The sequence below is a fragment of the Electrophorus electricus genome, chromosome 18, assembly GCF_013358815.1.
Source record: "Electrophorus electricus isolate fEleEle1 chromosome 18, fEleEle1.pri, whole genome shotgun sequence".
Lineage (NCBI taxonomy): Eukaryota > Metazoa > Chordata > Actinopteri > Gymnotiformes > Gymnotidae > Electrophorus > Electrophorus electricus.
In genome coordinates, this window is record NC_049552.1 from 16,460,135 (window position 1) to 16,485,551 (window position 25,417).

Here is a 25,417-nt window from a genome sequence, read left to right on the forward strand (position 1 = left end):
GCATGCTGTTAAATCTAACGACTGAATCCGAGAGCGTCTACAGCACATATAAACATTCCAAAAATGACAACAGTCAGTAACAAATAAAAGAATGATTTAATAGATTATTTCTTTGTTTCAAAAGCCATTTTTTACACAAAGTACTTCAAGAGTCCCAACGTATAACAGCAGCAATGTCTGCTCTACTCTACAAGTGTGAGACAGACAGACAGACAGACAGACAGACAGACAGACACATAAACCTGCCCGAAACTCCAACAGTCATATGACTATCAAAGCATGAGCCATCCTACATGTCGTGCCAGCTACACACTGGCAGCCTGCAAACCCCAGAATGAGAGAAGTGTTAGGGTAGGCACCTTGAGTGTCACTAAACATTAAAAAACTAAGTATACAGTTTTCTGTCTGTGACAAGCATAAACTTGCAGATGCAAGAAATAATATGCAGGGAGGGGGACAAAACTAGCAAAACCAAAAAATCAGAGAACAACGCTCCAAAATCACAGCCTTCAGACAGCCCAAAAGTGTCCAAAGATTCCAGAAGAACCAATGCATGAGAGCATGTGTTAGTGCACGTATGGATGGGAGTATGTGTCAGGTGTGTGTGTGAGGTGGGCATGTGTGTGGATAGACATGTGTCAGGTTGGCATGTGTGGATGGGCATAAGTGTCAGGTGCATGTGTGTGTTTGTGGATGGGCATAAGTTTCAAGTGCACGTGTGTGTCAGGTGGGCGTGTGTGGACGGGCATACGGGTCAGGTGGCTGTGTGTGTCAGGTGGGTGTGTGTGGACGGGCATACGGGTCAGGTGGCTGTGTGTGTCAGGTGGGCGTGTGTAGATGGGCATATGAGTCGCACGTGTGTGCCATCAGCGCCGGTACACCCCGAACGCAACAAAGCTGAAGAAAATGGTGATGCCCACGAGGGAAGCTGTGGCAGGGGCAGTGAAGAACTGGCGGTACTGGAACTGGAAGTACCAGAGCACGGAGAGCATGAGCACGAACAGAGGCACCATCAGGCTGCCCACGTTCAGGGCCACGTGCACCTGGTCGGCAGCGTGGGTGCCAGGGGAGCCGCCCCGCGCTGCGTGCTGGGAGATGTGGCAGTGCAGGACACAGTTGTCAGCCAGGTTGAGGGAGGCCAGTGTCTGGGTGTCATCCTGGAGCAGCTGGCCCTGATAGATCAGCCGCACCTGGTGCTCCTGCCCAGCAAAGTATGTACTGCAGACACACAGACAGACAGATGGAGGTCACTGGAGGGCATTGGAGGGCCATGACAGCATCAAAAACATTCAAGGTTATTTATGAATATGTACCTCAAATCTGAGAATACTCTAAACTGCTCTGTTGAAAGATACGTACATTAACAGCGAGGAGAAATTGCCCCCAAGAAAACCAAATACCCCGAAGCGAGGTATTACATCAAACAAACTATTATATACAAACTCCTATAGAAGGGGGGGTGGGGAGAGACACACTTTTAGGGCTTTGTTTCAACTCTGGAAGTGAGAGCCGTGCCTAGCAGAAATGAACAGTGAAGTATCCCAGTGAATCAGGGCTGTTGTATTCTGAATAAATCCAGTTTTTACCTTTTAATATAACCGATGGTGTCATCGGGGTTGACCTGCGCTACTCGCTCCGTGTCATTGAGGAACTTCAGCCTCAACACCATGTTTCTCGCTGTGTCACTGGGAACGTCGCCGGAAGAGGACACCTGAGTTTCACTTAAGGAGCTGGCAGGAGGCTGCGTGGTGAGAGACGGACCGGCCCCGCTCCTGTGTCTTAGAACGGCATCCCCCGACAGGTCCCCATCCCCGCCTCCGTCTGCGCCGCCGCCCTCGGCTCCACCTCCCGAGTCATCCTCAGTCTTGCTGTTGTCTCCCAAGCCACAAGACGGCACCGTGACGTCACCAGGTGGGACGGCCTCTTGGCTCTCAGTCTCTGAGGAAGGGGCGGAGCCCGGGCCTGATGGGAGGAAGTGCTCAGGGGACTCGGAGGTGTGAGTGGAGGCCCAGGCCAGAACCAGAACCAGCACGAACAGCACCACCCCAAAGAGCAGAGTGACCTCATCACCCACACCCTCTATCAGAGCCATCCTGGGCTGCGGTGTGCTGGATTAAGGCAACTTCAAACTAGGCACCTACAGCACAGAGACAGAGGCAATCTTTGGATAATCCTCATAATAACTCACACATTAAGCGGGTATACCTAGTTCTACTATATTGGGTTTAATGGTGCAAAGATTTGCTTAAGAGAAGACTCCCTCCCCAAACCAAACATAAAAAACACATTTCAGATCTCAAGTTTTGCCCAGACTGATGGTGCTGACGCAGTCTACCGCATGTTTTTGAAAAGTTCCACCCAGCTCTAGATCTGGGTCAGTGGAAAACAGCTTGTCATTAACTTTGTAAAGTTACACAGATGAGGTGCATGTATGTGGTACAACCTTTGCACATCAAAACACGAGTTGCAGCAAACTGTACATTAACAAAACTGCACATTGAGGACTGGCTGGCTGTTTCACCTAATAATCTTCACACCATCAAAATGAATTTGTCATTTCCGAGACACTACGCCAGGACTATACTTAATATTAGTGGTATTTGTTAGTATTGCTAACCTGGGCGGATTAGCCTAACTCATCTACACTCCTGGAATTTGGAATTTAAGAGGCCCAGCTACTCAGTTATGCTTTAAACGATGACACATATTTGAACACCAACTGGTTTCACCTCGTGCAGCTTTGGATGAGCCATTGTCCATGTACATCCACTAGTTAAGTACGCTGCGTTTACTGCATAAATGTTTTGGATGGATAGATCAAGTGACCGCTGTGCTTCATTAAAAATATCCACAGAACACCGCGAGTTTCGTCAGGAAACTCGCACCGCGATTAATATGTGATTTGTTAGAGTCATTATTGGAATGTTGCATTTTTGATATCAGTAGCTATTAAAAAGACATCAAATGTTAACGGACATCAAACGACCACCCAACTCTTTGTACAGGAGAGCTTATTGTGTAGTTGTCGTATACTGTCTAACGTTACCAACCCTAACCGTTACGGACAAAACGTTTAAGGTAACTTAACCCAACACTTACAGGTAAAGGTGAAATCACAATACCTCGCATCGAAATAGGCGAACACTCATGTTTTATTATCTAGCTAGATGAATAATCAGGCCAACGAACAGGACATGACAAATATCTGCATTAAGATACAAACGAGGCACTAGACGTGATTTCTGCGGACTGAGTTAGCTAACGTTAGCTAGCAGGCTAGTAATCAATCACAAGGAGTTGGACAAAGATAAGTTCGCTTTAACTACACACTGGGGTAGCTAGGCTAGCTGGTTTGTCCTGGATAGTCCTGTCTTTGTAAGAGTTATATCGAGCTGAGTAAGTAAGTAAGTAAATACTATTTATTGGACTACAACAAAAACTAGTTAAACGACTCGCGAACTACCAGCTGGCCGCCGCAGCCTGCGCGAGAGCTAGCTTAGCTACATTTCAAAATACCACAGATCCAACAGCTATGGACCCAAACACGGCGATAAAAGCGGTTATTTAAATACACATATACATGCTACAGCTATATAAAAGTATAGGAAACGTTTACCAGCTAGTGGAACACAACTTACTGTTGACATATCACACCACATGATGGCACATCGCTAATTTAGTCCGTTTTACTTTTAGCTGTGTTTCCTGATCGCTCGCGGACAGAGTGGCCGCATAGACGTCAAATGACCACTTCCGGCAAAAAACTCCACAGAAAAGGCTCGAGCTCCTTCAGACGAACACTCTGGGTTTGGTGTTTAGAACTCTCCTTTGGTGTTTAGAACTCTCCTTTGGTGTTCAGAACTCTCCTTTGGTGTTTAGAACTCTCCTTTGGTGTTCAGAACTCTCCTTTGGTGCTCAGACCTGTCCTTTAGTGAGCAATGATGTGTACTCTAAATATCAATATGTAAGGCAGACTATGACGTTAGCCAGAAGGTATATCCCAGGTGTACATGAAATGTTACAAAACAACATTTATGTTATCACTGCGAAGAATCTGAGTTTAACTCCAACTATTTCATAAAGTCCTATCATGTTTTTTTGCTAGCGTGTGTACAAAAGCATCCTTGGCCCTGTCTTACACAGGTGCCTCTCCTCAGAGAACCATTTCAATGCTGTCAGTTCCACCTGACCCACCAAATATAAATATCTTAAAAGAAGCTTCTCAAGTAGGCTTAAACGATCCTGTTCGAAAGAGAAGGAATTAGTATTCCTTTTAAGGGAAAATTAGTATTAGTATTTCTTTTAAGGTAAACAACTATGCATTCTATGAGAGAACACTATGAACAAGTGAGACATTAAATTAGGAGGAGGATGCATCATTTTCCTGTCTCTCCAACACTGGGTTTTATTCATTATACACTAGTGAAGGGAGCTGACTGGCCATGCAATGTAACGTTAGTGTAAATACAACAAAGTCTGGACACAAAAGACACAACTGAAAAAAAAGCTGTTTGCTTTCTGCTTTTTTAATAATGATTTTATATAGACATTTTAATATGTATATATAAACAGATTTCCATCAATTTCCCACCTACACCCCAACAGACATCCATCCTCTTACATTCAAAGGAACACTTGCCATAATAAATAATTTCTCTCCCCAAAAATAGCAAAGCAAACGCACACAGCAACAGTGCCACGAGAACGAGATCACACACACACAAGCTTCCACATCACGGCCCTATCGTATCCACACATCTGACAAAATGTGCATGAAACCATAACACCCCCCTCCCCCAAATACTTTAACCCTCATTATATAATCTTAAAATCTCAACACAAACTTACTTATTTTTGACACAAATGGTTATTGATCTGTCTTAGTAATCTGTTTCAAATTGTTAGGTTCTCCCACTAATGCACTTTGATGCAGCCATTATCCATCTGACAGAATACCTTTTGGACTGGACACTGTTCATTAAAACACACCTCTGATGTAATGGGACACAGTCACGCAAACATGCTTAGCAGGAGTCTGACAACAAAGACATCATGTAATTATTACTCCAGCCGTCTGCTGAGTGCGTTGCTTTGCGCTCCTTGACATGACAAAGTACAAACATCATTCTGAGAAAATAAAATGTATAGATCCTTTCCTAACGCTCTATAAACACTCTGTTCGGATTCATTTCCATTACCATTGCTTTGTCTGTTTCATCCATCTTGGACAAGTTTTGTAAGATAACATTAAGCTGTCGTGCCATGACCCAGTGTGGGGGATCTGTTGCAATGGTCAGGGCTTGGTGTCCATGATGGCACCTGAAATCCAGCAACAAGTTCCCATCTGCTGTTCATTATTCCGTAAAAGCACCCTTTCATCCTGCTAGACACAGGGTGAATCATAGTGTCTCTTCCCAGCCTGTCCCCCACATGGTTTAAAACACTAATGAGACAGATCAACAACCTGGGAGAAAAAGCTAGAGATTTAGTGTGTGGCACAGTATCATCCACAAGAAACAGTGTGCCTCACCTTTATTAGCAAATCAAAGGCAGTAAAAGTACCAAGGAACACTCAATCTGGACAAAATATCAAATCAGCGGTCTGAGTAGCAGCTGAGAGTCTAGCCTCCACGTTCAGCGCAATTCCCCATCCCCCTCGTCCTGCATAACTTGCTCTCAACACATCGTCTTCCAACACCTTTACGTGAGCCCAAGGGGGAAGTATTGGGACTCTGAGGTACAGAGCAGCCATGTCTCATCCAGCCCAAGACTGAGAGCTCTACCAGACATCGAGGGAGAAAGGCATTTGGTCCAGGTAGTGCTGAATTCAAAGCACAGGCAGGAATTATCAGTTTCCCACCTAGAACTAAGGCTCTGATCAATATATCGCTATGGCAATATATCAAAATGAAATCACTGGTGATACATGTATCAATACACTGGCACAAATTTTTAAAAATTTATTTGGCTATATTTACTTGTATTTTGTTATAATTGGTTGGCATCATGTCGTGTTTTTTCCTAAATTTATGGTGTAATAAAAACTGTTTTTCTTTTAGAAAGAAACCATTTTTCTTATAGGTCAGTATGATCTCAAGTCAGCCCGTTCAAATGTCTTCGGTTTTGAAGTCAGTTCAGAAGCAGCAGTGTCCTAGAAACACCAGGAAAGTCACCAGCCTCCAGTCATGTGACTCCGGTCACATGACTGGTAGAAATCTCAGCGTAAAGGTATTCAGGTTTTTGTGTGTCTTTAGACAGACAGACAGTGTTTAAGATTTTGCCCAGAGGTGTTAAATCCCTTTGCCCCAGTCAGGAAGTAAGACAGTGCTTAGTGTCGCTGTCCTAAAAACTAGGACCACACACACACACACACACACACACACACACACACACACACACACACACACACACACACACACACACACACACACACACACACACACACATCTTTCTGCAAAACAGCAAAGCCTCTTGAAACTAAAGGTTGCACATGCTTGCTTGCATGCATGCATGCATGCACGCACGCACGCACACACAGCTGTACTTTTCCACTGTCATAACGGAACTTCCAGCAGCTTTTTGTGGAGGTACTGCTTCACTTCTTCGATTCCATTCAATTTCTCCAACTCCAGGTAGGGCAACTGAGAGACACACACACACACACACACACACACACACACAAAATTTACTCAAGCGCAGACAGCACCATCTCTGAAACAACCCACTGACACCTCCCAGATTTTGCTTCTCACCTGCAGGATGACGTAGCCCAGCAGCTGCAGGTGCCGATCCCTCATGGTCCTAGAGCCCACCAGCACGTCAGAGTTGTGGCAGTAATGCCACTTGTCATTCACTGACATGATCACCCTGTGCACAGAGGACATGTACACTCAGAAAAGCCCCCAGTAAGCACACAATCCCGTGTACCAGATAACAAGGAACTGGAATATTTCCACTCATTAGATCACGTGAATGTCTTTAATCAAGACAGCCACAGTGACACGTTAAACAGATAGAGTGTTTTCTGTCTGCCTGAGATTCTTAATCCTCTGGGGTATCGGTTGGCTTGGGCTTTACCAACACCAGAGCGGCTACAGAGAGGAACATCGAACTACCGAGAGAATCGTCAAACTCATTACCAGAACAGGTGTTCTGGAGGGACACAATGATGTCAGACTGACCTCTTCACGTGCTCCCCGCTTGTCCTGTCCATGTCCGGCGGCTCGGCAGGGTGCATCTGGGGCACAGGGGTGCTCACCGTGCCGCCATCCCCCTCATAGGTCACCCCCTCGTAGAAGGGCACGATCTCACAGACTGGCCCTGGGTCACCCCCCGCTGCCATGGACACCCCCCCCTCGTCCTCCAGGATCTTTCCGATGGAGAACTGGAAGAGGGAGTCGTGGGGCGTGGCGGTCCCGGCCACAGCCGGCCCCCCCTGCACCAGGCAGTCTGAGGGGCTGCTGAGCGTGGAGCTGTCCTGGCTCTCCAGGGAGTGCTCCTTGGCCAGTGGTGCGTAGTAATCTGAGGTGGTGTAGTAGACGTTGTAGTCCAGCGGCACCGTCCCGTTGGCACCCAGCCTCTGTGCGGCCGGTGCCGGCTGGCGCACGTGCGTGGGCAGGAAGGGCGTGTCGTCTCCAGCCTGCTTGCTGGCCGTCTCTTTCAAAGATGGAGAGAAGGGGGAGAACGTCTGGAAGTCGGAGGTGAGGGCCGTGACCGAGCTGGAGCCCTCGGGGGATTTGGGGTTTGTGACGGTGCACGGAGGGGAGTCCACCCTCAACGGGACCACCGGAGCTCCCGCACGGATGGGGAGGACGCGGCCTGTACGGTCGAGCCACAGCAGGAAATCTGGGTAATGACAGAGAGCGTGTTAAAGACATCAGCAGAACAAGAACACAGAAACAAAAAACCTGACACGGGACAACGGTATTCTGGCGCTATGCAGACACGTGGACAGTGTGTGTGTGTGTCTGGACCTGTGTAATATCCTGGAGCCAGAACTTCATCCTGCTTGTATCCGTGTTCTCCAACCAGCTGCCGCAAGGCCTCTGCCACCAGTCCTTTGTAACTACAACACAAAATACACAGTCATGACACCAGTTACAAAACTGCAAAAATCCTCACAGTACAAAGCAATACACAACACAGATTAATTTCCCGACACGGGTCAGAGGAAATCTCTAAACCATTTTCAGTGATGAATGATGTGCTATATGCTCTTTTATTACTCTATAGATCAGCAAGCGTTCCTTCCGTTGGGAACGCTCTGGTAAACTTCTCACATTCTCTGATTACAGAGTACATTTTCCTAAGAAGGAGCATTGTCCCATCACCTCGGCAGCTGCCTGGAAAAGTATGGACAGATGTGTTTTTTTGGGCTCGTCTAATGCACGTGGCTGAAAAAGTCTTTTTTCATCTGATTCGTTATCGTTAAACCTTAATTTTTTACTTTTTGAAACGAAGCTCGACTGTTAGAGAAAGACGAACTTACCTTTGCCATTTCCATACCTTTAGAAGGATCAGTTCAAAGAAAATGAAAATTTTCCTAAAACTCCCTTATGAATTCTAAACTTACTTTGTTTTGCCAAAGACCCTGGTTAACTCTCATGCTCTTCTCCACCACATGGGCTGAACACGGTAATCATTACCATTGCTTTTCCACACGAACACAGTGTGCATAGGACACTGTGCGCCGAGTCACAGAGTTACTCAGGAGACGGTTTCAGGACGTAGGGATTTGCTATTTTCTCCTGAGTGGCTCAGTGGTCTAAGCGCTGACCCTGTCATCAAGTGACAGCCGGTCCAAACCCCGCTGACACCAGAGCCGTCTCTGGCTGGGATTCCAGGAGAGCGAAACTGGCCTCGCTCTCTGGGGGGGTTGGATCCCCCCCCCCCCCCCCCCCCCCCCCCCCCCCCCCCCCCCCCCGACCGCTAACCAATCCCACGTCTGCTTGCCAGCATGGGCGGAGCTTGTGGACCGTTCTCTCCTTACTTCACTCTTCCCGTGCCTCCTCCTACCATTTCCTTCCTGTCACAACACTGATAACTATGAAGTTATCATGGAAAATTCAGTTCTAGCATAAGTACTGACCCCTGGTATTATTACTGGATATTATCTGGGTGGACCAACACAGCAGTAGGCTTTGAGCTGGTTAAGGGTAAACATGCCGGGCTGACACTGGTTTACAAGCCAAACAAATCCAGCCAACAGTGGTCTTGTGGTCAGAAACTGATTACTGACAATGAACTAAAGGATGGACAACAGATGGGGGCTCAAACAAAACAGAGCGGGTCAAACGAAACAGATGGGGTCAAACAAAAACAGATGGGGTCAAACAAAAACAGATGGGGTATAACCTCCAACTAGACAACAACAAGGGTTTATCTACAAGGTCTGTGTTGTAAATTAAGTCTGATGAAAGCATTTGCTAGGAATGATCACCTGTCTGTCCATCACCTAAGAATGATCACCTGTCTGTCTTTCACCTGTCCACCGACTGGATAATTTGGCGTAGGACGAGTCTGGACGAGTGCGGAGGCTCTGCCTCCTCTGCAGGAGACACTCACCTGTACTTGCGGTTCACCTCATCGGCGGTGAGGGCATGGTCGAACATGAGCACTTTGTGGACATCCTGCAGGCGGGGTCCTGCATACTCCCGGTGCTCCAGTTCCACAGCTGCGTCCAGCAGGGACAGGTAACGACGCACGATCAACGCATACGGGCTGTCTGCACAGCAACACAGACAGGACACCAGCAGCTCACTGCCACGCAGCTGGAACAGGAGTGCACTACAAAGAAGTAGCCACCAGGGGTCACTGCTGCGCAGTCTGGCTTTTAATCACTTCACATCACTATGGTATTTGACCCAAAAAAAAGTTAAGAAATATTCCTGCATTCTTCATTCAAATCTATTTACCACGTCAATAGCGTACGATCGATGACCATGGAGCACATTCCTGAAAACAAACAAAATCCTGGCGACTGAGACTGATAGAATATTCCTTTATCGTGTCTGATTCCCTCACCAAGGGCCTGTTAATGAGCTGGTGTGGTCAGAGGTGTTGAAGCAGGTAGACAAGGAAAACCGTCCTAGCGCTACTAGACTGCAGTCTCACACATGCACATTACTGTACTACAGGCACAGTGTACAGCAACAAACACTCAACTATCAAAATTATTTAAAATTCTGGTCATATTAAAATCCATTTGCGATCTGAAACTGAGCAAACCAGCTAGAGCATATAGCAGCAGCCTATTACAATGCCCTGATGCTGGCGTGGAGGCAGGGCTGGTGGCACTCACTGGTGACGTTGCTGATGAAGGAGGGAGAGAAGACACGGTGGAGCACCAGACTTGGGAAGTGACCCAGCTGGAAAAGGGACATGAGGATGTTGACAGTGGCCAACGGCGAGCTTAGCGCCTTCAGCTCCAACACCATCTCCAGCTTGGAGAAGAACTGGGCATCGTTCGCAGGCCTGTAGCTCATACGGCTGAAGGGGAACACGAGCTTCTGGATGACCTGCACAGCAAAACGGCACCAGAGACCCCCCCCATCGGGCCATGGTTAGAAAGACACACGCATTGCACACAAATAACATGGCTTTTGATTGGCTGCATTCACCTCCCAGCCATTGCAGGCCATGGGTCTTACCTTGCTGTCTAGGTACTCGCCCTTCTTGACGAGGAAGTCTGCGATGGTGTCGAGCAGGCGTGTGGAGCGCAGACGATGGCGTGCGATGTACTTGGCGATAAGGGCCATGGTGTAAGGAGTGATGCTGTCAACCTTCTTAGGCAGCTCCTCTGAGACACAAAGCCAGCTTTGAGCACCCAGACTCGCATATTTACAGACATACAAACAAACGCAAAGTGAACGGCACCTCACGGACACCACACGACTGGGTGGTTTCGCAACCTGTTCCCTCCAAACCATGCCTACATGGACACCCAGTAGAGGCATAAGACGGGGGGCGGCGTGCACTCACCAGCCAGGCTGCTGACAAACTTCTCCTGCCGATTCTGGTAGAAGAGGTGTGAGCTGAAGATGAGCTCCAGACTTTTGTTGCTGGCCTCTCGCGCGCACACGGCCAGCATCTCATCAAGCAGCGCCATCTCGTGGTCACGCACGCAGCTCACGCTGGCTAGCGTGTGCTTGGTCAGACGCAGGATCTTGCGGCTGACCACCAGCTGCTCGGCCAGGGAGCCGTCGGCCGCCTGCAGAGTCCGCCACCGCGCGCGGTAGTATGACAGCAGGAGGAAGAGCGTCTGTGGGTGGCGCTCTCGCTCAATGTTCTTCTCCAGTGCTGCCAGGCAGGACTCGATGAGCGGGTGCTGCTGGCTGGATGGGCGAAGCTTCATACAGCTGCTGAAGACCATGGAGATGTCCTTCTGGTTGAACTGCGCCAGGCGGCCCTGGGACTCTGCCTCCAGCACCTGCACTATGCGAGAGTCACTGGGCAGTCCTGCAGGAACACGCCCACGCAGGTACGGCACAGGTGAAGAGTTTTGCATGACAGCAGATGTCTGTCCTACCAACTAACCTAATTTCCTTGTACTCTGAATAAAGATTTGCAAATGTCATGTATTAATCAAAACTGCGGTTATCACCATAGGGTTATTTTTAATGTAGTATTCCGACAATCACATCAGCAACCTCCTGGTTAAAATCAGAACAATAACTTGTGTGCTCTTCCTACTCTATAGGGAAGAGTACTAATTTATTACAATAATATTTCTCAAAATGATAAACGCTATTCTTCTTGTCAACATCAAACAGCTATAGTTAAAAAAAAAAAAAAAAAAAAAGCGTGGAAAACTCTTAAGCTCACACAGGCTTACCGAGCGTGGCTGCAGCATACAGACAGTTCACAATGCTGAAGTTGTCGAACTTGGAGCAGTCGTTAACGATTGCGTCACAGAGTGTCTGGAAGTCCTGGTGCTCCAACATGGAGCGAGAGACACCGTCGCCCGGCCCGCCCGCATGGGGCGAGGACAGCACGCCGTCCCCGGGGCCTGCTCCGCTCCCCATGACCCCTCCCCCGCTCCCAGGTCCTCCGCCCTGCTGGAGCACCAGCAGCTGGCCGATCTTCTGCAGGGCGATGGGGTAGTGGTTGTGTGACACCTTGGCCGGATTCTGGGTGACCCAGCGCAGCACCTCGTCCACGCTGCGCGAGCGATCGATCAGGCGTTTCATCGTGAAGAAGGTGTCGTAGCTCATCTTCTCGTGGATGAAGTTCCACGTCTTCTTCTTGCTGTGGTGCAAATGGGCCTGATAGTGCGGGGGGGGCAGGTGGGCATGGTGCTGTGGGAGAGCGTGGTAGCGCTGGGGGGGCTGGTAGCGGGGCCGGTGGGCTTCCAAACGGCCCTGGTAGGGCGGGGGGTAACTCTGGGGCGGCGTGACGTGGGAGGGGTGAGCAGTGAGGGGGCAGTCCTCCAGCACAGGTCCCCCCCCCATCAGACCCACACGACGACGTGGCTTGCTCCCTCCACCTCCACAAAAGCGTGCGGCGTACATACTCACAAGAGCTCCTGGAGCCGGCAGGCAGGAAGGATAGGGAGGCAAGTAAAATCTCCCGCAGGTTACGAGGAGACGAGAGGGAAGTCCCTGCATGGTATACAGGGTGGTCCAACACTCAGGTTAAAGGCTATATACCTAAAAACAGAAATATCTATCGTTATAGCAACATCCATGTCTAGCAAACACACTGCATGCTTAAAATGTTTCTTGCAAGTTTACAGAATCAGCACGTAATAATCATCATCTTCAAATCACCTGGCAAACCTTAGATAACGCAGCAGACAAAGTGCTCACTCTTGTAACCGGGGAGCTCTTCCAGAAACAGCCAAGACTAGAACTGAACTCACGCTGAGCCAGCATGCACTAATCACACCCTAACCTGAGTCTGGGGATTTTCATTAAGGGACTCAATCTCAAATAACAGCAAAATCAGTGTTGCTGTAACTTACATATACGGCACATAAACCAACAAATGCACAAGCTTGTAACTGACATCAGAGAACCGAACTTGAGCTACGTAATCATACGAAGCAGTAACCCTTCACGCCAAGAGCAACCCGGCAATACTGAAGAGCGAGCTTAGACAATACATAGAATATAATAAATCTAATAATACTTGCAAAAGTCCACACGGCTATGTAGCAGTAAAGCAGTCAGTGGGATCCTTAGTCTACGATTATATTTTGCCTCTACTAGGTTACATCGGATGTAGTTATGAAACAGCTTCTAGGAAAAAACCGTATGTATGTACTTACACTGACACAGACGTTTGTGTCAGTAATTCAGTAAGAGGGTGTGCAAGATACGATACAGGCCTGGCGGTTCTTCTGCAGAAGTCAGAACGTTTTACTTACATGTTTAAGCTACAGGACGGCGAGGGAAGCCGAGGGCGCTGCGGATCACCCGTGACATGAGAGGACATTCGCAGTCGTTGTCTTAAAAACTCCATAAAACACAACAGCAGCTTCGTCAGGAATTTTACACCAAACGCCTTATGAGTTCATCCCCGACTCGGTAGTTTACGCAGGTCGGAAAAATGGAGGCACAAAGACGAGCTGAGTGTCCCGAGCTAGCGATCTAGCAGGCTGCGACGCTAACAGAGGATAAAACAGATAAAGTGAGAGACGCTGGTAACGTGCGCCGGTCAGAGGCTGCTCAGCCCCACACACTCGGACACCTGCGAGCGGCACGACGCCTGCTGAGATACAAACCCTGCCAGGACACGCGGCCTATCCACGCTCACACACACGCGCACAGGCTCGTGTGGCCCTACAAGTTACCGGACCGTAAGCTCAGCTCTGCACCACGCGCACGGCCCACATGTGTCCGCGGTGTCACACCCACGGCCTTCCTGCGCCCTGGTCCGCGACCCCGGCCTGCGCCATGTTCCCGGAAGTCAACAGAGGCAAGCCGGAAACACGTGTTTTTGTACGGGAACAAACACAAGTACGCGCGATTTGTTTACTCCGAGGTTTTTAAAGAAGTGATCAGGTGTGAATTGTGTGAACTTTTGATATGTCATCTATAATACAAACACACACACACACACACACACACACACACACACACACACACACACACACACACACACACACTAACTAAACAAACCTCAGCGTGGCTTGGATAGAAAAGCATTGGGAATACAAAAACCTTTCCTTCTCCCCTGGATAAGATCTAGATAAGCCCATAAGCCCAATGGTTCCATTATTTATTAAAACACCAGAGTCATCAAAACACTAAATTACAAGTATGATGAGTAGATTGTTCAATCACCTTTTTTACAGGCTTATAGAAATTAATAGAGCTTTAAAGAACTTTACAGGGGTTGAATAATGGTGTGATTCTTTTTCTTTAATTACAGTGCTTAAACCCAAACACAAAAAGATGACATCACTTTTTAATTTTTTATTTGTACAATTATTAATTCATTTATTTGTTAAATAAGATGTCAGAATCATTTTACCATCTTTTTATTAGCATTGATCTTTGCATTTCTGAGTGAAATCAACACTGGAACACATCCAACATATGTGGTCACATATGTTTATTATTTATCCCCAGAGGCAAATGAGTGATGTTCTCCATGTAAGGAAAAAGAACATATCTTATTACGAAGAAAATCTCTCTGAAATAAGAAGTTAGAATTATTAATTAATTATTAATGCATATATTCACCTTATATATTAATTCATTCATATATTCAGTGAGACCTTGAGGGTCTTGACTTGACTGTAGTAGATAGATGAGCAGACAGAATTGTGGCTATTGTATGTGGTATGTGTGGGTACTGTATGTAATATGTGTGGGTACTATATGTAATATGTGTGGGTATGTATGTAGTATGTGTGGGTACGTATGTAGTATATGTGGGTATTGTATGTGGTATGTGTGGGTACTATATGTAATACGTGTGGGTATGTATGTAATATGTGTGGGCATTGTATGTGGTATGTGTGGGTACTGTATGTGGTATGTGTGGGTATTGTATGTAGTTTGTGTGGGTATGTATGTAGTATGTGTGGGTATGTATGTAATATGTGTGGGTATTGTATGTAGTATGTGTGGGTATTGTATGTATTATGTGTGGGTATGTATGTAGTAAGTGTGGGTATCGTATGTAGTATGTGTGGGTATTGTATGTAGTATGTGTGGGTATTGAATGTATTATGTGGGTATTGTATGTGCTATGTGTGGGTATGTATGTAGTAAGTGTGGGTACTGTATGTAATATGTGTGGGTACTGCATGTAGTATGTGTGGGTATTGTATGTGGTATGTGTGGGTATTGTATGTAATATGTGTGGGTATGTATGTAGTATGTGTGGGTATTGTATGTGGTATGTGTGGGTATTGTATGTGGTATGTGTGGGTAATGTATGTAGTATGTGTGGGTATTGTATGGTATGTGTGGGTACTATATGTAATATGTGTGGGTATGTATGTAGTATGTGTGGGTACGTATGTAGTATATGTGGGTATTGTATGTGGTATGTGTGGGTACTATATGTAATACGTGTGGGTATGTATGTAATATGTGTGGGTATGTATGTAGTATGTGTGGGTATTGTATGTGGTATGTGTGGGTATGTATGAAGTATGTGTGGGTATCGTATGTAATATGTGTGGGTATGTATGTAGTATGTATAGGTATTGTATGTGGTATGTGTGGGTAATGTATGTAGTATGTGTGGGTATGTATGTGGTATGTGTGGGTACATATGTATTATGTGTGGGTATGTATGTGGTATGTGTGGGTATGTATGTATTATGTGTGGGTATGTATGTGGTATGTGTGGGTATGTATGTAATATGTGTGGGTATGTATGTAGTATGTGTGGGTATGTATGTAGTATGTGTTCGTATGTATGTATTATGTGTTCGTATGTATGTAGTATGTGTTTGTATGTATGTGGTATGTGTGGGTATGTATGTAGTATGTGTTCGTATGTATGTAGTATGTGTTCGTATGTATGTGGTATGTGTGGGTAATGTATGTAGTATGTGTGGGTATGTATGTGGTATGTGTGGGTATGTATGTAATATGTGTGGGTATGTATGTGGTATGTGTGGGTAATGTATGTAATATGTGTGGGTATGTATGTAGTATGTGTTCGTATGTATGTGGTATGTGTGGGTATGTATGTGGTATGTGTGGGTAATGTATGTAGTATGTGTGGGTATGTATGTGGTATGTATGGGTAATGTATGTAGTATGTGTTCGTATGTATGTGGTATGTGTGGGTATGTATGTAGTATGTGTTTGTATGTATGTATTATGTGTTCGTATGTATGTAGTATGTGTTCGTATGTATGTATTATGTGTTCGTATGTATGTAGTATGTGTGGGTATGTATGTAGTATGTGTTCGTATGTATGTGGTATGTGTGGGTAATGTATGTAGTATGTCTTCGTATGTATGTAGTATGTGTGGGTATGTATGTGGTATGTGTGGGTATGCATGTAGTATGTGTTCGTATGTATGTATTATGTGTTCGTATGTATGTAGTATGTGTTCGTATGTATGTATTATGTGTTCGTATGTATGTGGTATGTGTGGGTATGTATGTAGTATGTGTTCGTATGTATGTGGTATGTGTGGGTATGTATGTAGTATGTGTTCGTATGTATGTGGTATGTGTGGGTAATGTATGTAGTATGTGTGGGTATGTATGTAGTATGTGTGGGTATGTATGTGGTATGTGTGGGTATGTATGTGGTATGTGTGGGTATGTATGTAGTATGTGTGGGTATGTATGTGGTATGTGTGGGTACTGTATGTAATATGTGTGGGTATGTATGTAGTATGTGTTCGTATGTATGTAGTATGTGTGGGTATTGTATGTAGTATGTGTTCGTATGTATGTAGTATGTGTGGGTATGTATGTAGTATGTGTGGGTATGTATGTAGTATGTATGTAGTATGTGTTCGTATGTATGTAGTATGTATGTAGTATGTATGTAGTATGTGTGGGTATGTATGTAGTATGTGTTCGTATTGTATGTAGTATGTGTTTGTATGTATGTAGTATGTGTGGGTATGTGGTAAGTGTAGGTATGTATGTAGTATGTATGTAGTATGTATGTAGTATGTGTTTGTATGTATGTAGTATGTATGTAGTATGTATGTAGTATGTGTGGGTATGTATGTAGTATGTGTGGGTATGTATGTAGTATGTATGTAGTATGTGTGGGTATGTATGTAGTATGTATGTAGTATGTATGTAATATGTATGTAGTATGTATGTGGTATGTGTGGGTATGTATGTAGTATGTATGTAGTATGTATGTAATATGTGTGGGTATGTATGTAGTATGTATGTAGTATGTGTGGGTATGTATGTAGTATGTATGTAGTATGTGTGGGTATGTATGTAGTATGTATGTAGTATGTATGTAGTATGTGTGGGTATGTATGTAGTATGTATGTAGTATGTATGTAGTATGTGTGGGTATGTATGTAGTATTTATGTAGTATGTATGTAGTATGTATGTAGTATGTGTGGGTATGTATGTAGTATGTGTGGGTATGTATGTAGTATGTGTGTAGTATGTAGGGTATTGTATGTAGTATGTATGTAGTATGTATGTAGTATGTGTGTAGTATGTATGTAGTATGTGTGGGTATGTATGTAGTATGTATGTAGTATGTATGTAGTATGTGTGGGTATGTATGTAGTATGTATGTAGTATGTGTGTAGTATGTATGTGGTATGTATGTAGTATGTATGTAGTATGTGTGTAGTATGTATGTAGTATGTATGCAGTATGTATGTAGTATGTATGTGGTATGTATGGGTATGTATGTGGTATGTGTGGGTATGTATGTAGTATGTATGCAGTATGTATGTAATATGTGTGGGTATGTATGTAGTATGTATGTAGTATGTGTGGGTATGTATGTAGTATGTATGTAGTATGTGTGGGTATGTATGTAGTATGTATGTAGTATGTATGTAGTATGTATGTAGTATGTATGTAGTATGTGTGGGTATGTATGTAGTATGTATGTAGTATGTATGTAGTATGTGTGGGTATGTATGTAGTATTTATGTAGTATGTATGTAGTATGTATGTAGTATGTGTGGGTATGTATGTAGTATGTGTGGGTATGTATGTAGTATGTAGGGTATTGTATGTAGTATGTATGTAGTATGTATGTAGTATGTGTGGGTACTGTATGTAGTATGTGTTTGTATGTATGTAGTATGTATGTAGTATGTATGTAGTATGTGTGTAGTATGTATGTAGTATGTGTGGGTATGTATGTAGTATGTATGTAGTATGTATGTAGTATGTGTGGGTATGTATGTAGTATGTATGTAGTATGTATGTAGTATGTGTGTAGTATGTATGTGGTATGTATGTAGTATGTATGTAGTATGTATGTAGTATGTGTGTAGTATGTATGTAGTATGTATGCAGTATGTATGTAGTATGTATGTGGTATGTATGTAGTATGTATGTAGTATGTAGGGTTATGCACCTTCTTTGCATCTTTCTTCTTTACACAGTCAACAAATTCTTGTCCATCCTCTTTTCGACACAGAACACAATTTATCCTCGGCTGGAAAAGGCAGCCTATGTTTAGCTCTAATAGCAACCAGACACCTTCAGGTTTTTAAACCAGCAAATATGTGACACAAATAAAATGTCACTGGATGTTACTAAATTACTGTAGAAAATGTGACAAACTCCAGTGTTCTGATGTGAAAATGAAGACCTCACGGGACCACTCACCCTCAGACCATCACTGAAAACACACTCTCTGCGCTGTTTGTATCCAGTCTCACTTTCTGCTGCATCACATGTGGTGAGTCTCAAGTCTGCCCTGACATAGTAGTTCTTACTGATCTATAACAGGACACAAACATTATATTTGATTTCTTATCAAATTGATAGTGCTCATTTTTCATTGGTGCAGAATGACATGGTACTGAATAGTACTGTATATAAGTGCAGTATATTTTGCACACCCTCACATACCAATTATTCATAACATGAACATGCACTTTGTGCCCACAAAAGCAACATTAACCTTTTAACCAACATTTGAAAGCTATCAATTTTAGGTTTGGGGAGGATTTGAATGACTTTCCTATGTATTAGGGAAAGGTAATTTAGTAAAAACACTTTCAAACTACTTTCAGTAGCAGTATCTGATATTCAAGTTGTATCATTAATTTCTAGCATCAAAGGCAGATATCTGAATTACAACATTTTAGAGACAACATTTAAAAAATACCAACTCATCTAGGAAATAAAGAGCACATACCACTGTCTTTTCAAATGAGTGAAAGTTAATGTGCTTTCCGAGATGTCTAAACTCCTTATTTGCTTCAGTTACGGCTTTGTCAGCGTATTGTCGGAGATGATCCATGGTGTCATAATTTTTCCAAGTTAGAGCAGAAGCCAGCAGAGGCCCTGCAGAGAGCAGCAGGATTATCAACACTCTGCTCATCTTGCACATCAGGACTTAGCCAGAGTGTGTTTCGGGGTCTCTGTTTCCTTCTGTGTGAGTTAACAATTAACTTGGTGTCCTCAACCTGTCTGAAAAAACATGTTTTATTACATAACAGCCAACAGTTGATGGTTAAGCTTAATGGTCCAATCAGGTTTCCTTAAATCAGATATCAAAGAAGACAGCAACAAAAAAGAGTGAGATATAAAGAGTGAGACATAACGAGTGAGATATAAAGAGTGAGATATAAAAAGTGAGATATAAAGAGTGAGACATAACGAGTGAGATTTAAAGAGTGAGATATAAAGAGTACGATATAAAGGCCTGCTTTAAAATACTTCATTTTATTATTAGTATGTGTTTTGGTCTTTGGAATGAAACAATCAGTGTTTGGGAAAATATTTAGTTGCAAGTTCAGTTCAAAGTCCAAGTTGTGTGTTTGACAGCAGGTCACATGATTTCAGGAAAATGATTAAAATGGATCCAAATTATTTTCTTTAACAATATGTTTGAGTTTATAAGTTTAATGATTTGAAAAGACAAATGCTTTAAAATGTTTATTTAAGAATATTAACTGCTACAAACCTGTTTAAAAATGCAACCACAGCTACAGCAGGTGTATTTGCATTTAAATATACCAAAGTCCAAAGCATGTTTAGCTTTTACACTGGAAACACACTATATTGTGAAAATGTAAGAGTATTGATAACAAGGTATTTCATAATGATGTTAAAACAAGCTTGCACAGACAAAGACAGTAGGATTAATGACTGTTATTTTGTTGTACTGAAAAGCACATCCTCCAAGAGTCTGCTCCATGTCTTACATGTATTTTATATGTAAAGCAGATTTACCACAGGTTTATTACTTATTCTCAACACTCAACTTTCCTTTACATTTAGAATTTGTGTTGTTCCCGCTTCAAACGTGCATTTTCAGACATCATAGTGTCAGACACAGCCAATACATCCAAATGGCTGCTCATTATGGCTAGTTTTCAGGGACAGGATGGATGCTCCCCCAGTGTTGTGGTCATCTGAGCACTCAGCTCGAATCTCCTTTGACTGAGATAAAAAAAAAAAAGACAATTAACTGTGTGAGTAAGCGTCCTAAAGAGTCACTTAGGATAAAACCATTTAGCAACCAAGAACACAGTTCACAGTCATCAGTGTTTCATCAAACTGTTCACCTTTAGTTAGGGAGAGATGAAGAGCACACACACACACACAATTTACTCAAATCACAGTCTAAAACATGTTTACTGTTTTTGGCAGCATTTCAGTACCAAATAGATGAGGACTTTATGAAAAACACTGGGAAGCTTAATGTGAAAACGCTTCACTGGACATTCCACTCTACACCTGTTTTTTCTAAGACGACAGATGTGTACCTGCGGTGCTGTATGTACACCAGAAACTTCTCCACAAACTGTAGACCAGTTCAGTCACATTCCCAGATCAGCTTGTTAGATATTCAGTAGCAATTTGAAATTAATTTATTTTTTGACAAATTGGAAATTTGCATTGTTGAGTATTCAACCAGGCAGTATTGGTGCTTTGAACACGTGGACGCATCACTACATTATGTTTCCATGCTGGAAAATCATGTACATTTCCACTGAAGTTACTTGAAAACTTCAGAGAAACATGCACTCTTTTTTATCCATTTTGCAGTGGCCTACTTGTGTTCATAGCTTTAAAGGCCTGCACAAGGTAGATAAATAAATTAACAGAAAAGCATCAGCACAGAATGTAGTGTGAAGTGAAACAGACCTTTTTCACGTCCAAATGCTTTACACAGTTAACAAGTTCCGTACCACCACGTCGACTACACACAACACAGTTAATCACCATCTGTGGAAAACAGGACTTATTTCACATCCATGTTGGAGTGGATCAGAAAGCATATGCAATATCACATATTGATTTTAATAAGAATATTTATAACGTATTTATAACGTAATATTTATAACATTAGTAAACTCACTATGACAGTGTAATGTTGCCAAGTTAGAGAAGATAATTTGGTAACTTTAGTCAAATGACTAAACTTGAGTGTGTTAAATTTCCACAAAGTGATGACACACTGTTGGTGTGGAAATGAGGACTAATGGCAATACTCACCGTCGGCTTGGCTTGAAATGGACAGTCTTTGCGCTGTCTTAGTTCAGTCTCATTTTTAGCACATATGGTGGGGAGTAACATCACATTGACAAAGTAGTTCTGAGATGTGACCTATTTTGACAGAAAACAATATGACGTGTTTTTTATCTGTAAATGTCAAAAGGAATATTGCTACCATGGTTTTGCCCTTTTGCACTGCTGATGGCACTAAGTGCCATGTGCGTTTGTTTTTGCTTTGGTTTCTGTCTCTGCTCTGGTCTTTGCTTTCGTTATGTATTCTGGATCTGTTTCTCTCGTGCCCGGCTACTCGAGCACGGACTGCTGTGAGGATAGAGATTTTGGATTTTTGGATAGAGATTTTGGATTTGCCCTGAATTAATGTCGCCCATTTCAGCGTTTGCGTCCTCCATCAACGTACTCTTTGTTGTTAAAAGCGCTAGTACTTTTTAAAATTATATTAATTATTTATTTGTCTACATGTTATTCGTCTATTCTTGTATTCTGATTGTCACGCCAGGAACACACACGCCCAAGTCCTGCCCCACTCTTCATCTCCGCCTCATTAGTGAGCCCATTCACCTGCTGGCACTTTCTCTTCTGGTGTTAAGCCCACAGGTGCTGAACTCCTGTGCTTTGCATTATAGACTATAGAACACAGCTGAGCCGCTGATTCCTGTTTCAGTGTGTCAAGCGCTCACATTGACCTTAACAACCATCAACAGCATGGACCAGTATTGACTCGTATTTTCATATATTTATTTAGCCACTACTTGTTCAAGTTCTCTTTTACAGAAAATGGAGAGCTTGTACATGTCTAGCTGCTTTTCAAAGTGATTTTTGTATTATAATTGAAGAACATCATGGCTTAAAGAAATGGAATGGAATGAACCGGTCAGCTGTAAACAGATGAACGGTTTTGTGCTGTCCGAAGAGTTCCTGCTTCCCAAACATGGCTACAACATAAGTCTACTGTCTTTCAGAAAGCGAAAGTCTTGATACCGAAGCATTACCAGTAATTTCTAGAAAACAAAGCTTGTATAACAGTTATTGGCACAATGTTGAATTTTCTAAATGCTGTTTATTCTTGAGGAAGAGATCACTTACCGATAGACGACCAACAAGGCGGTGAAAATTAATGTGTCGCCTGTGAGCACTGAATTTCATATTTGCTTCGACTATGGCCTTGTCGATGTGCGTCTTCAGGTGCTTGTTAAAACTGTCGTAATTGTCCCATTTGTGAGCAGAACTGAGCAGAACCACTGCAGAGAGAAACAAAAAAAGACCTGCACCGTTCATCTTGCACGGCACGCTTTCCGTTTTCCAGTGTGGGCTGAGCACAAAACTTATGCAGTAAATTGATTCGAGTACGTTCCCTGAAAACGTGAAGTGAGAAAGGAATGAGTGAATTCTGCGAATGTTTTCCAAAAGCCTTCGTAATCTGAAACGTTGTTACTAGACTCCTCCTTGAACCAGATGGGAAGCGCAACACTAGCGGACAAGTGATCCTTATATAACGCGCCGTCAAAAACACAATATCTTAATTACACACGAAAACAGGTTGACCGACCGAGTCATGTCTGAAAGTATATACGCGCGTATGAGCACACAGAAATTAATTCTCTATTAAAGTCATTAACAGCTTAAGTAATTAACAACTAGTAAAACTTATAGTGAAGAAAACAACCATTTATTACACAAGGACATGTACACACAAAATCCTTTAGTCAATCCATTAGTCAAATTTCTAGTATATAATCATACCCCAAATTAAACGTCGCCTCCCTACATCAATAAGGACGAACTCACGCCACAAAACCTAAAAGAAAACAACACTTTTCTAAAAAAGAAATAAATCAGTTGTTGGAGGAGGTTGAAAAATACGAAGAAGTACCACTTACACATCTTGTTTTAATCTAACAAAACAGAGAATAAGGAAAGGCCAACAGCCTTAGTGTGTGCAGTGTTTCAGAGTGCTTTCACAGAGGTAAAAAAAAGACATGACTTCTTCAGAGGAGGGCAACTGCTGACAGCGTTCACTCTCACCCCAGAGGAGCGGAGGGTCCTGACGGTGCCTCTCACCCCAGAGGAGCGGAGGGTCCTGACGGTACCCCTCACCCCAGAGGAGCGGAGGGTCCTGACGGTGCCTCTCACCCCAGATGAGCGGAAGGTCCTGACGGTGCCTCTCACCCCAGAGGAGCGGAGGGTCCTGACGGTACCCCTCACCCCAGAGGAGCGGAGGGTCCTGACGGTGCCTCTCACCCCAGAGGAGCGGAAGGTCCTGACGGTGCCTCTCACCCCAGAGGAGCGGAGGGTCCTGACGGTGCCTCTCACTCCAGAGGAGCGGAGGGTCCTGACGGTGCCCCTCACCCCAGAGGAGCGGAGGGTCCTGACGGTACCCCTCACCCCAGAGGAGCGGAGGGTCCTGACGGTGCCCCTCACCCCAGAGGAGCGGAGGGTCCTGACGGTGCCCCTCACCCCAGAGGAGCGGAGGGTCCTGACGGTGCCTCTCACCCCAGAGGAGCGGAGGGTCCTGACGGTGCCCCTCACCCCAGAGGAGCGGAGGGTCCTGACGGTACCCCTCACCCCAGAGGAGCGGAGGGTCCTGACGGTGCCTCTCACTCCAGAGGAGCGGAGGGTCCTGACGGTACCCCTCACCCCAGAGGATGAGAGAGTAAAGTGATTCAATATCTAAGCATCAAAATAGTAATTTCACAGGTATATGTGATGCAACAACCTTTGTACAAAACCAAAACCGAACCCCAGGCCAGCAGTCTCCTTCCTGTTTGCGTTAACACTCTCCTATGCAGTAGAGTTGTGCACTCAACATTCTTCAAGGGCCAAACATTCTTATTTAATTCTAATGTACAGTGAACCCTCTTATGTTGTATGGGTTGTTCCTGATTGATGGTTACTTTAAAATATACTTTATACTTTAACAGACTAGCTCCATCGACAAGGGAACACATCAACAGATTAATAAATTGTGAAACATGAGCAGACAACACAGCAATAAAACAATGCTAAATCCAAACTGGGAGAACATGGCACAGGCTAGGATAAACACAAAGGAACAGAAGCTAGAACAATGACCAGCAAACTAACAGGGAAAAACATAGAGTTTAAATAACAAGAAAGAAAGAAGGCACGGGTTATACAAATGAAACACAGGTAACTCAAATGAGGGCTGGAAGAACATGGAAGTAAAGCAAAACAAATACGTGATTACTCACAGAGACAGGATGCTAGGAGGGGCCAACCGTGACAGCTAGTTATGATAAGGTGTACAAATCTGGAGATCTAAGTTAGCCATATCTGGAATGCTAGCTTTATATATATATAAATATAAATATAGAGTCATATGAAAACATTTGAACACTCTGTAATATTTCAGGTTTCACTTATTTTTGTAGTACAAAAAAGTTAGCACATCTTCTGCAAAGAACTTAAATATGCCATTTTTTAAATTTTAGAGCACAATATCTATTTATTTACTGAGCTTGACATATTGCAAAAAAAAAAACATCTGTTCTATGTAGAGGTTGTATTAAATTGTTCCACTTACAAATCAACATAACATGTAATCTCCCCAGGGTGTGAGTGACTGTTCATCGTACCTTTCCCAGACAATGAGACTGCAGCGGAGCAGCAGGATCAATTTCACGATGAAATCAGATACTTAAGTAGAAATAATAAAAAGGATCAGGCAAAAAAACTCATGTTCATTTAGTACAGTAGCATATTAATACAAACAGTATCTATAAGCATTTTAGCACAAAGAACATTAATACATTATAGACATATCAGTCAGGGCTTGTTCCAGCTACC

At 43.8% G+C, this 25,417-nt stretch overlaps 3 protein-coding genes and 1 long non-coding RNA gene across 5 annotated transcripts; all 4 read right to left on the reverse strand.

The window, feature by feature from the left end:
* Positions 1 to 77: 77 nt before the first annotated feature.
* On the reverse strand, positions 78 to 3,738 carry tmub1 (transmembrane and ubiquitin-like domain containing 1). The gene is made up of 3 exons (XM_027030372.2): positions 3,639 to 3,738; positions 1,587 to 2,137; positions 78 to 1,218 (listed from the first exon to the last, which is right to left on the reverse strand). The coding sequence occupies exons 2-3, from the start codon at positions 2,090 to 2,092 to the stop codon at positions 867 to 869; spliced, it is 858 nt and encodes a 285-aa protein (XP_026886173.1). The 5' UTR covers positions 2,093 to 2,137; positions 3,639 to 3,738; the 3' UTR covers positions 78 to 866.
* Positions 3,739 to 4,507: 769 nt separating this feature from the next.
* On the reverse strand, positions 4,508 to 13,897 carry fastk (Fas-activated serine/threonine kinase). Of its 2 annotated transcripts, none has more exons than XM_027030370.2 (10): positions 13,367 to 13,897; positions 11,834 to 12,647; positions 10,981 to 11,457; positions 10,650 to 10,798; positions 10,301 to 10,517; positions 9,565 to 9,724; positions 7,974 to 8,065; positions 7,182 to 7,845; positions 6,753 to 6,867; positions 4,508 to 6,641 (listed from the first exon to the last, which is right to left on the reverse strand). In XM_027030370.2, exons 2-10 carry the CDS (start codon positions 12,603 to 12,605, stop codon positions 6,555 to 6,557), a joined length of 2,733 nt encoding a protein of 910 aa, XP_026886171.2. In that variant the 5' UTR covers positions 12,606 to 12,647; positions 13,367 to 13,897; the 3' UTR covers positions 4,508 to 6,554. The 2 variants fall into 2 exon arrangements, with proteins under 2 accessions (XP_026886171.2, XP_035392179.1); XM_035536286.1 differs by having other exon boundaries at positions 12,768 to 13,897.
* A 357-nt stretch (positions 13,898 to 14,254) lies between these two features.
* LOC113579125 lies at positions 14,255 to 19,508 on the reverse strand. Its single transcript, XR_004777140.1, has 4 exons — positions 19,284 to 19,508; positions 18,749 to 18,862; positions 18,495 to 18,575; positions 14,255 to 14,637 (listed from the first exon to the last, which is right to left on the reverse strand). It is a non-coding gene; the product is annotated as an uncharacterized LOC113579125 (long non-coding RNA).
* A 503-nt stretch (positions 19,509 to 20,011) lies between these two features.
* LOC113579107 (cystatin-like protein) lies at positions 20,012 to 23,058 on the reverse strand. The gene is made up of 4 exons (XM_027012818.2): positions 22,697 to 23,058; positions 21,593 to 21,703; positions 21,242 to 21,322; positions 20,012 to 20,533 (listed from the first exon to the last, which is right to left on the reverse strand). The coding sequence occupies exons 1-4, from the start codon at positions 22,886 to 22,888 to the stop codon at positions 20,420 to 20,422; spliced, it is 498 nt and encodes a 165-aa protein (XP_026868619.2). The 5' UTR covers positions 22,889 to 23,058; the 3' UTR covers positions 20,012 to 20,419.
* Between the last annotated feature and the right edge of the window lie 2,359 nt (positions 23,059 to 25,417).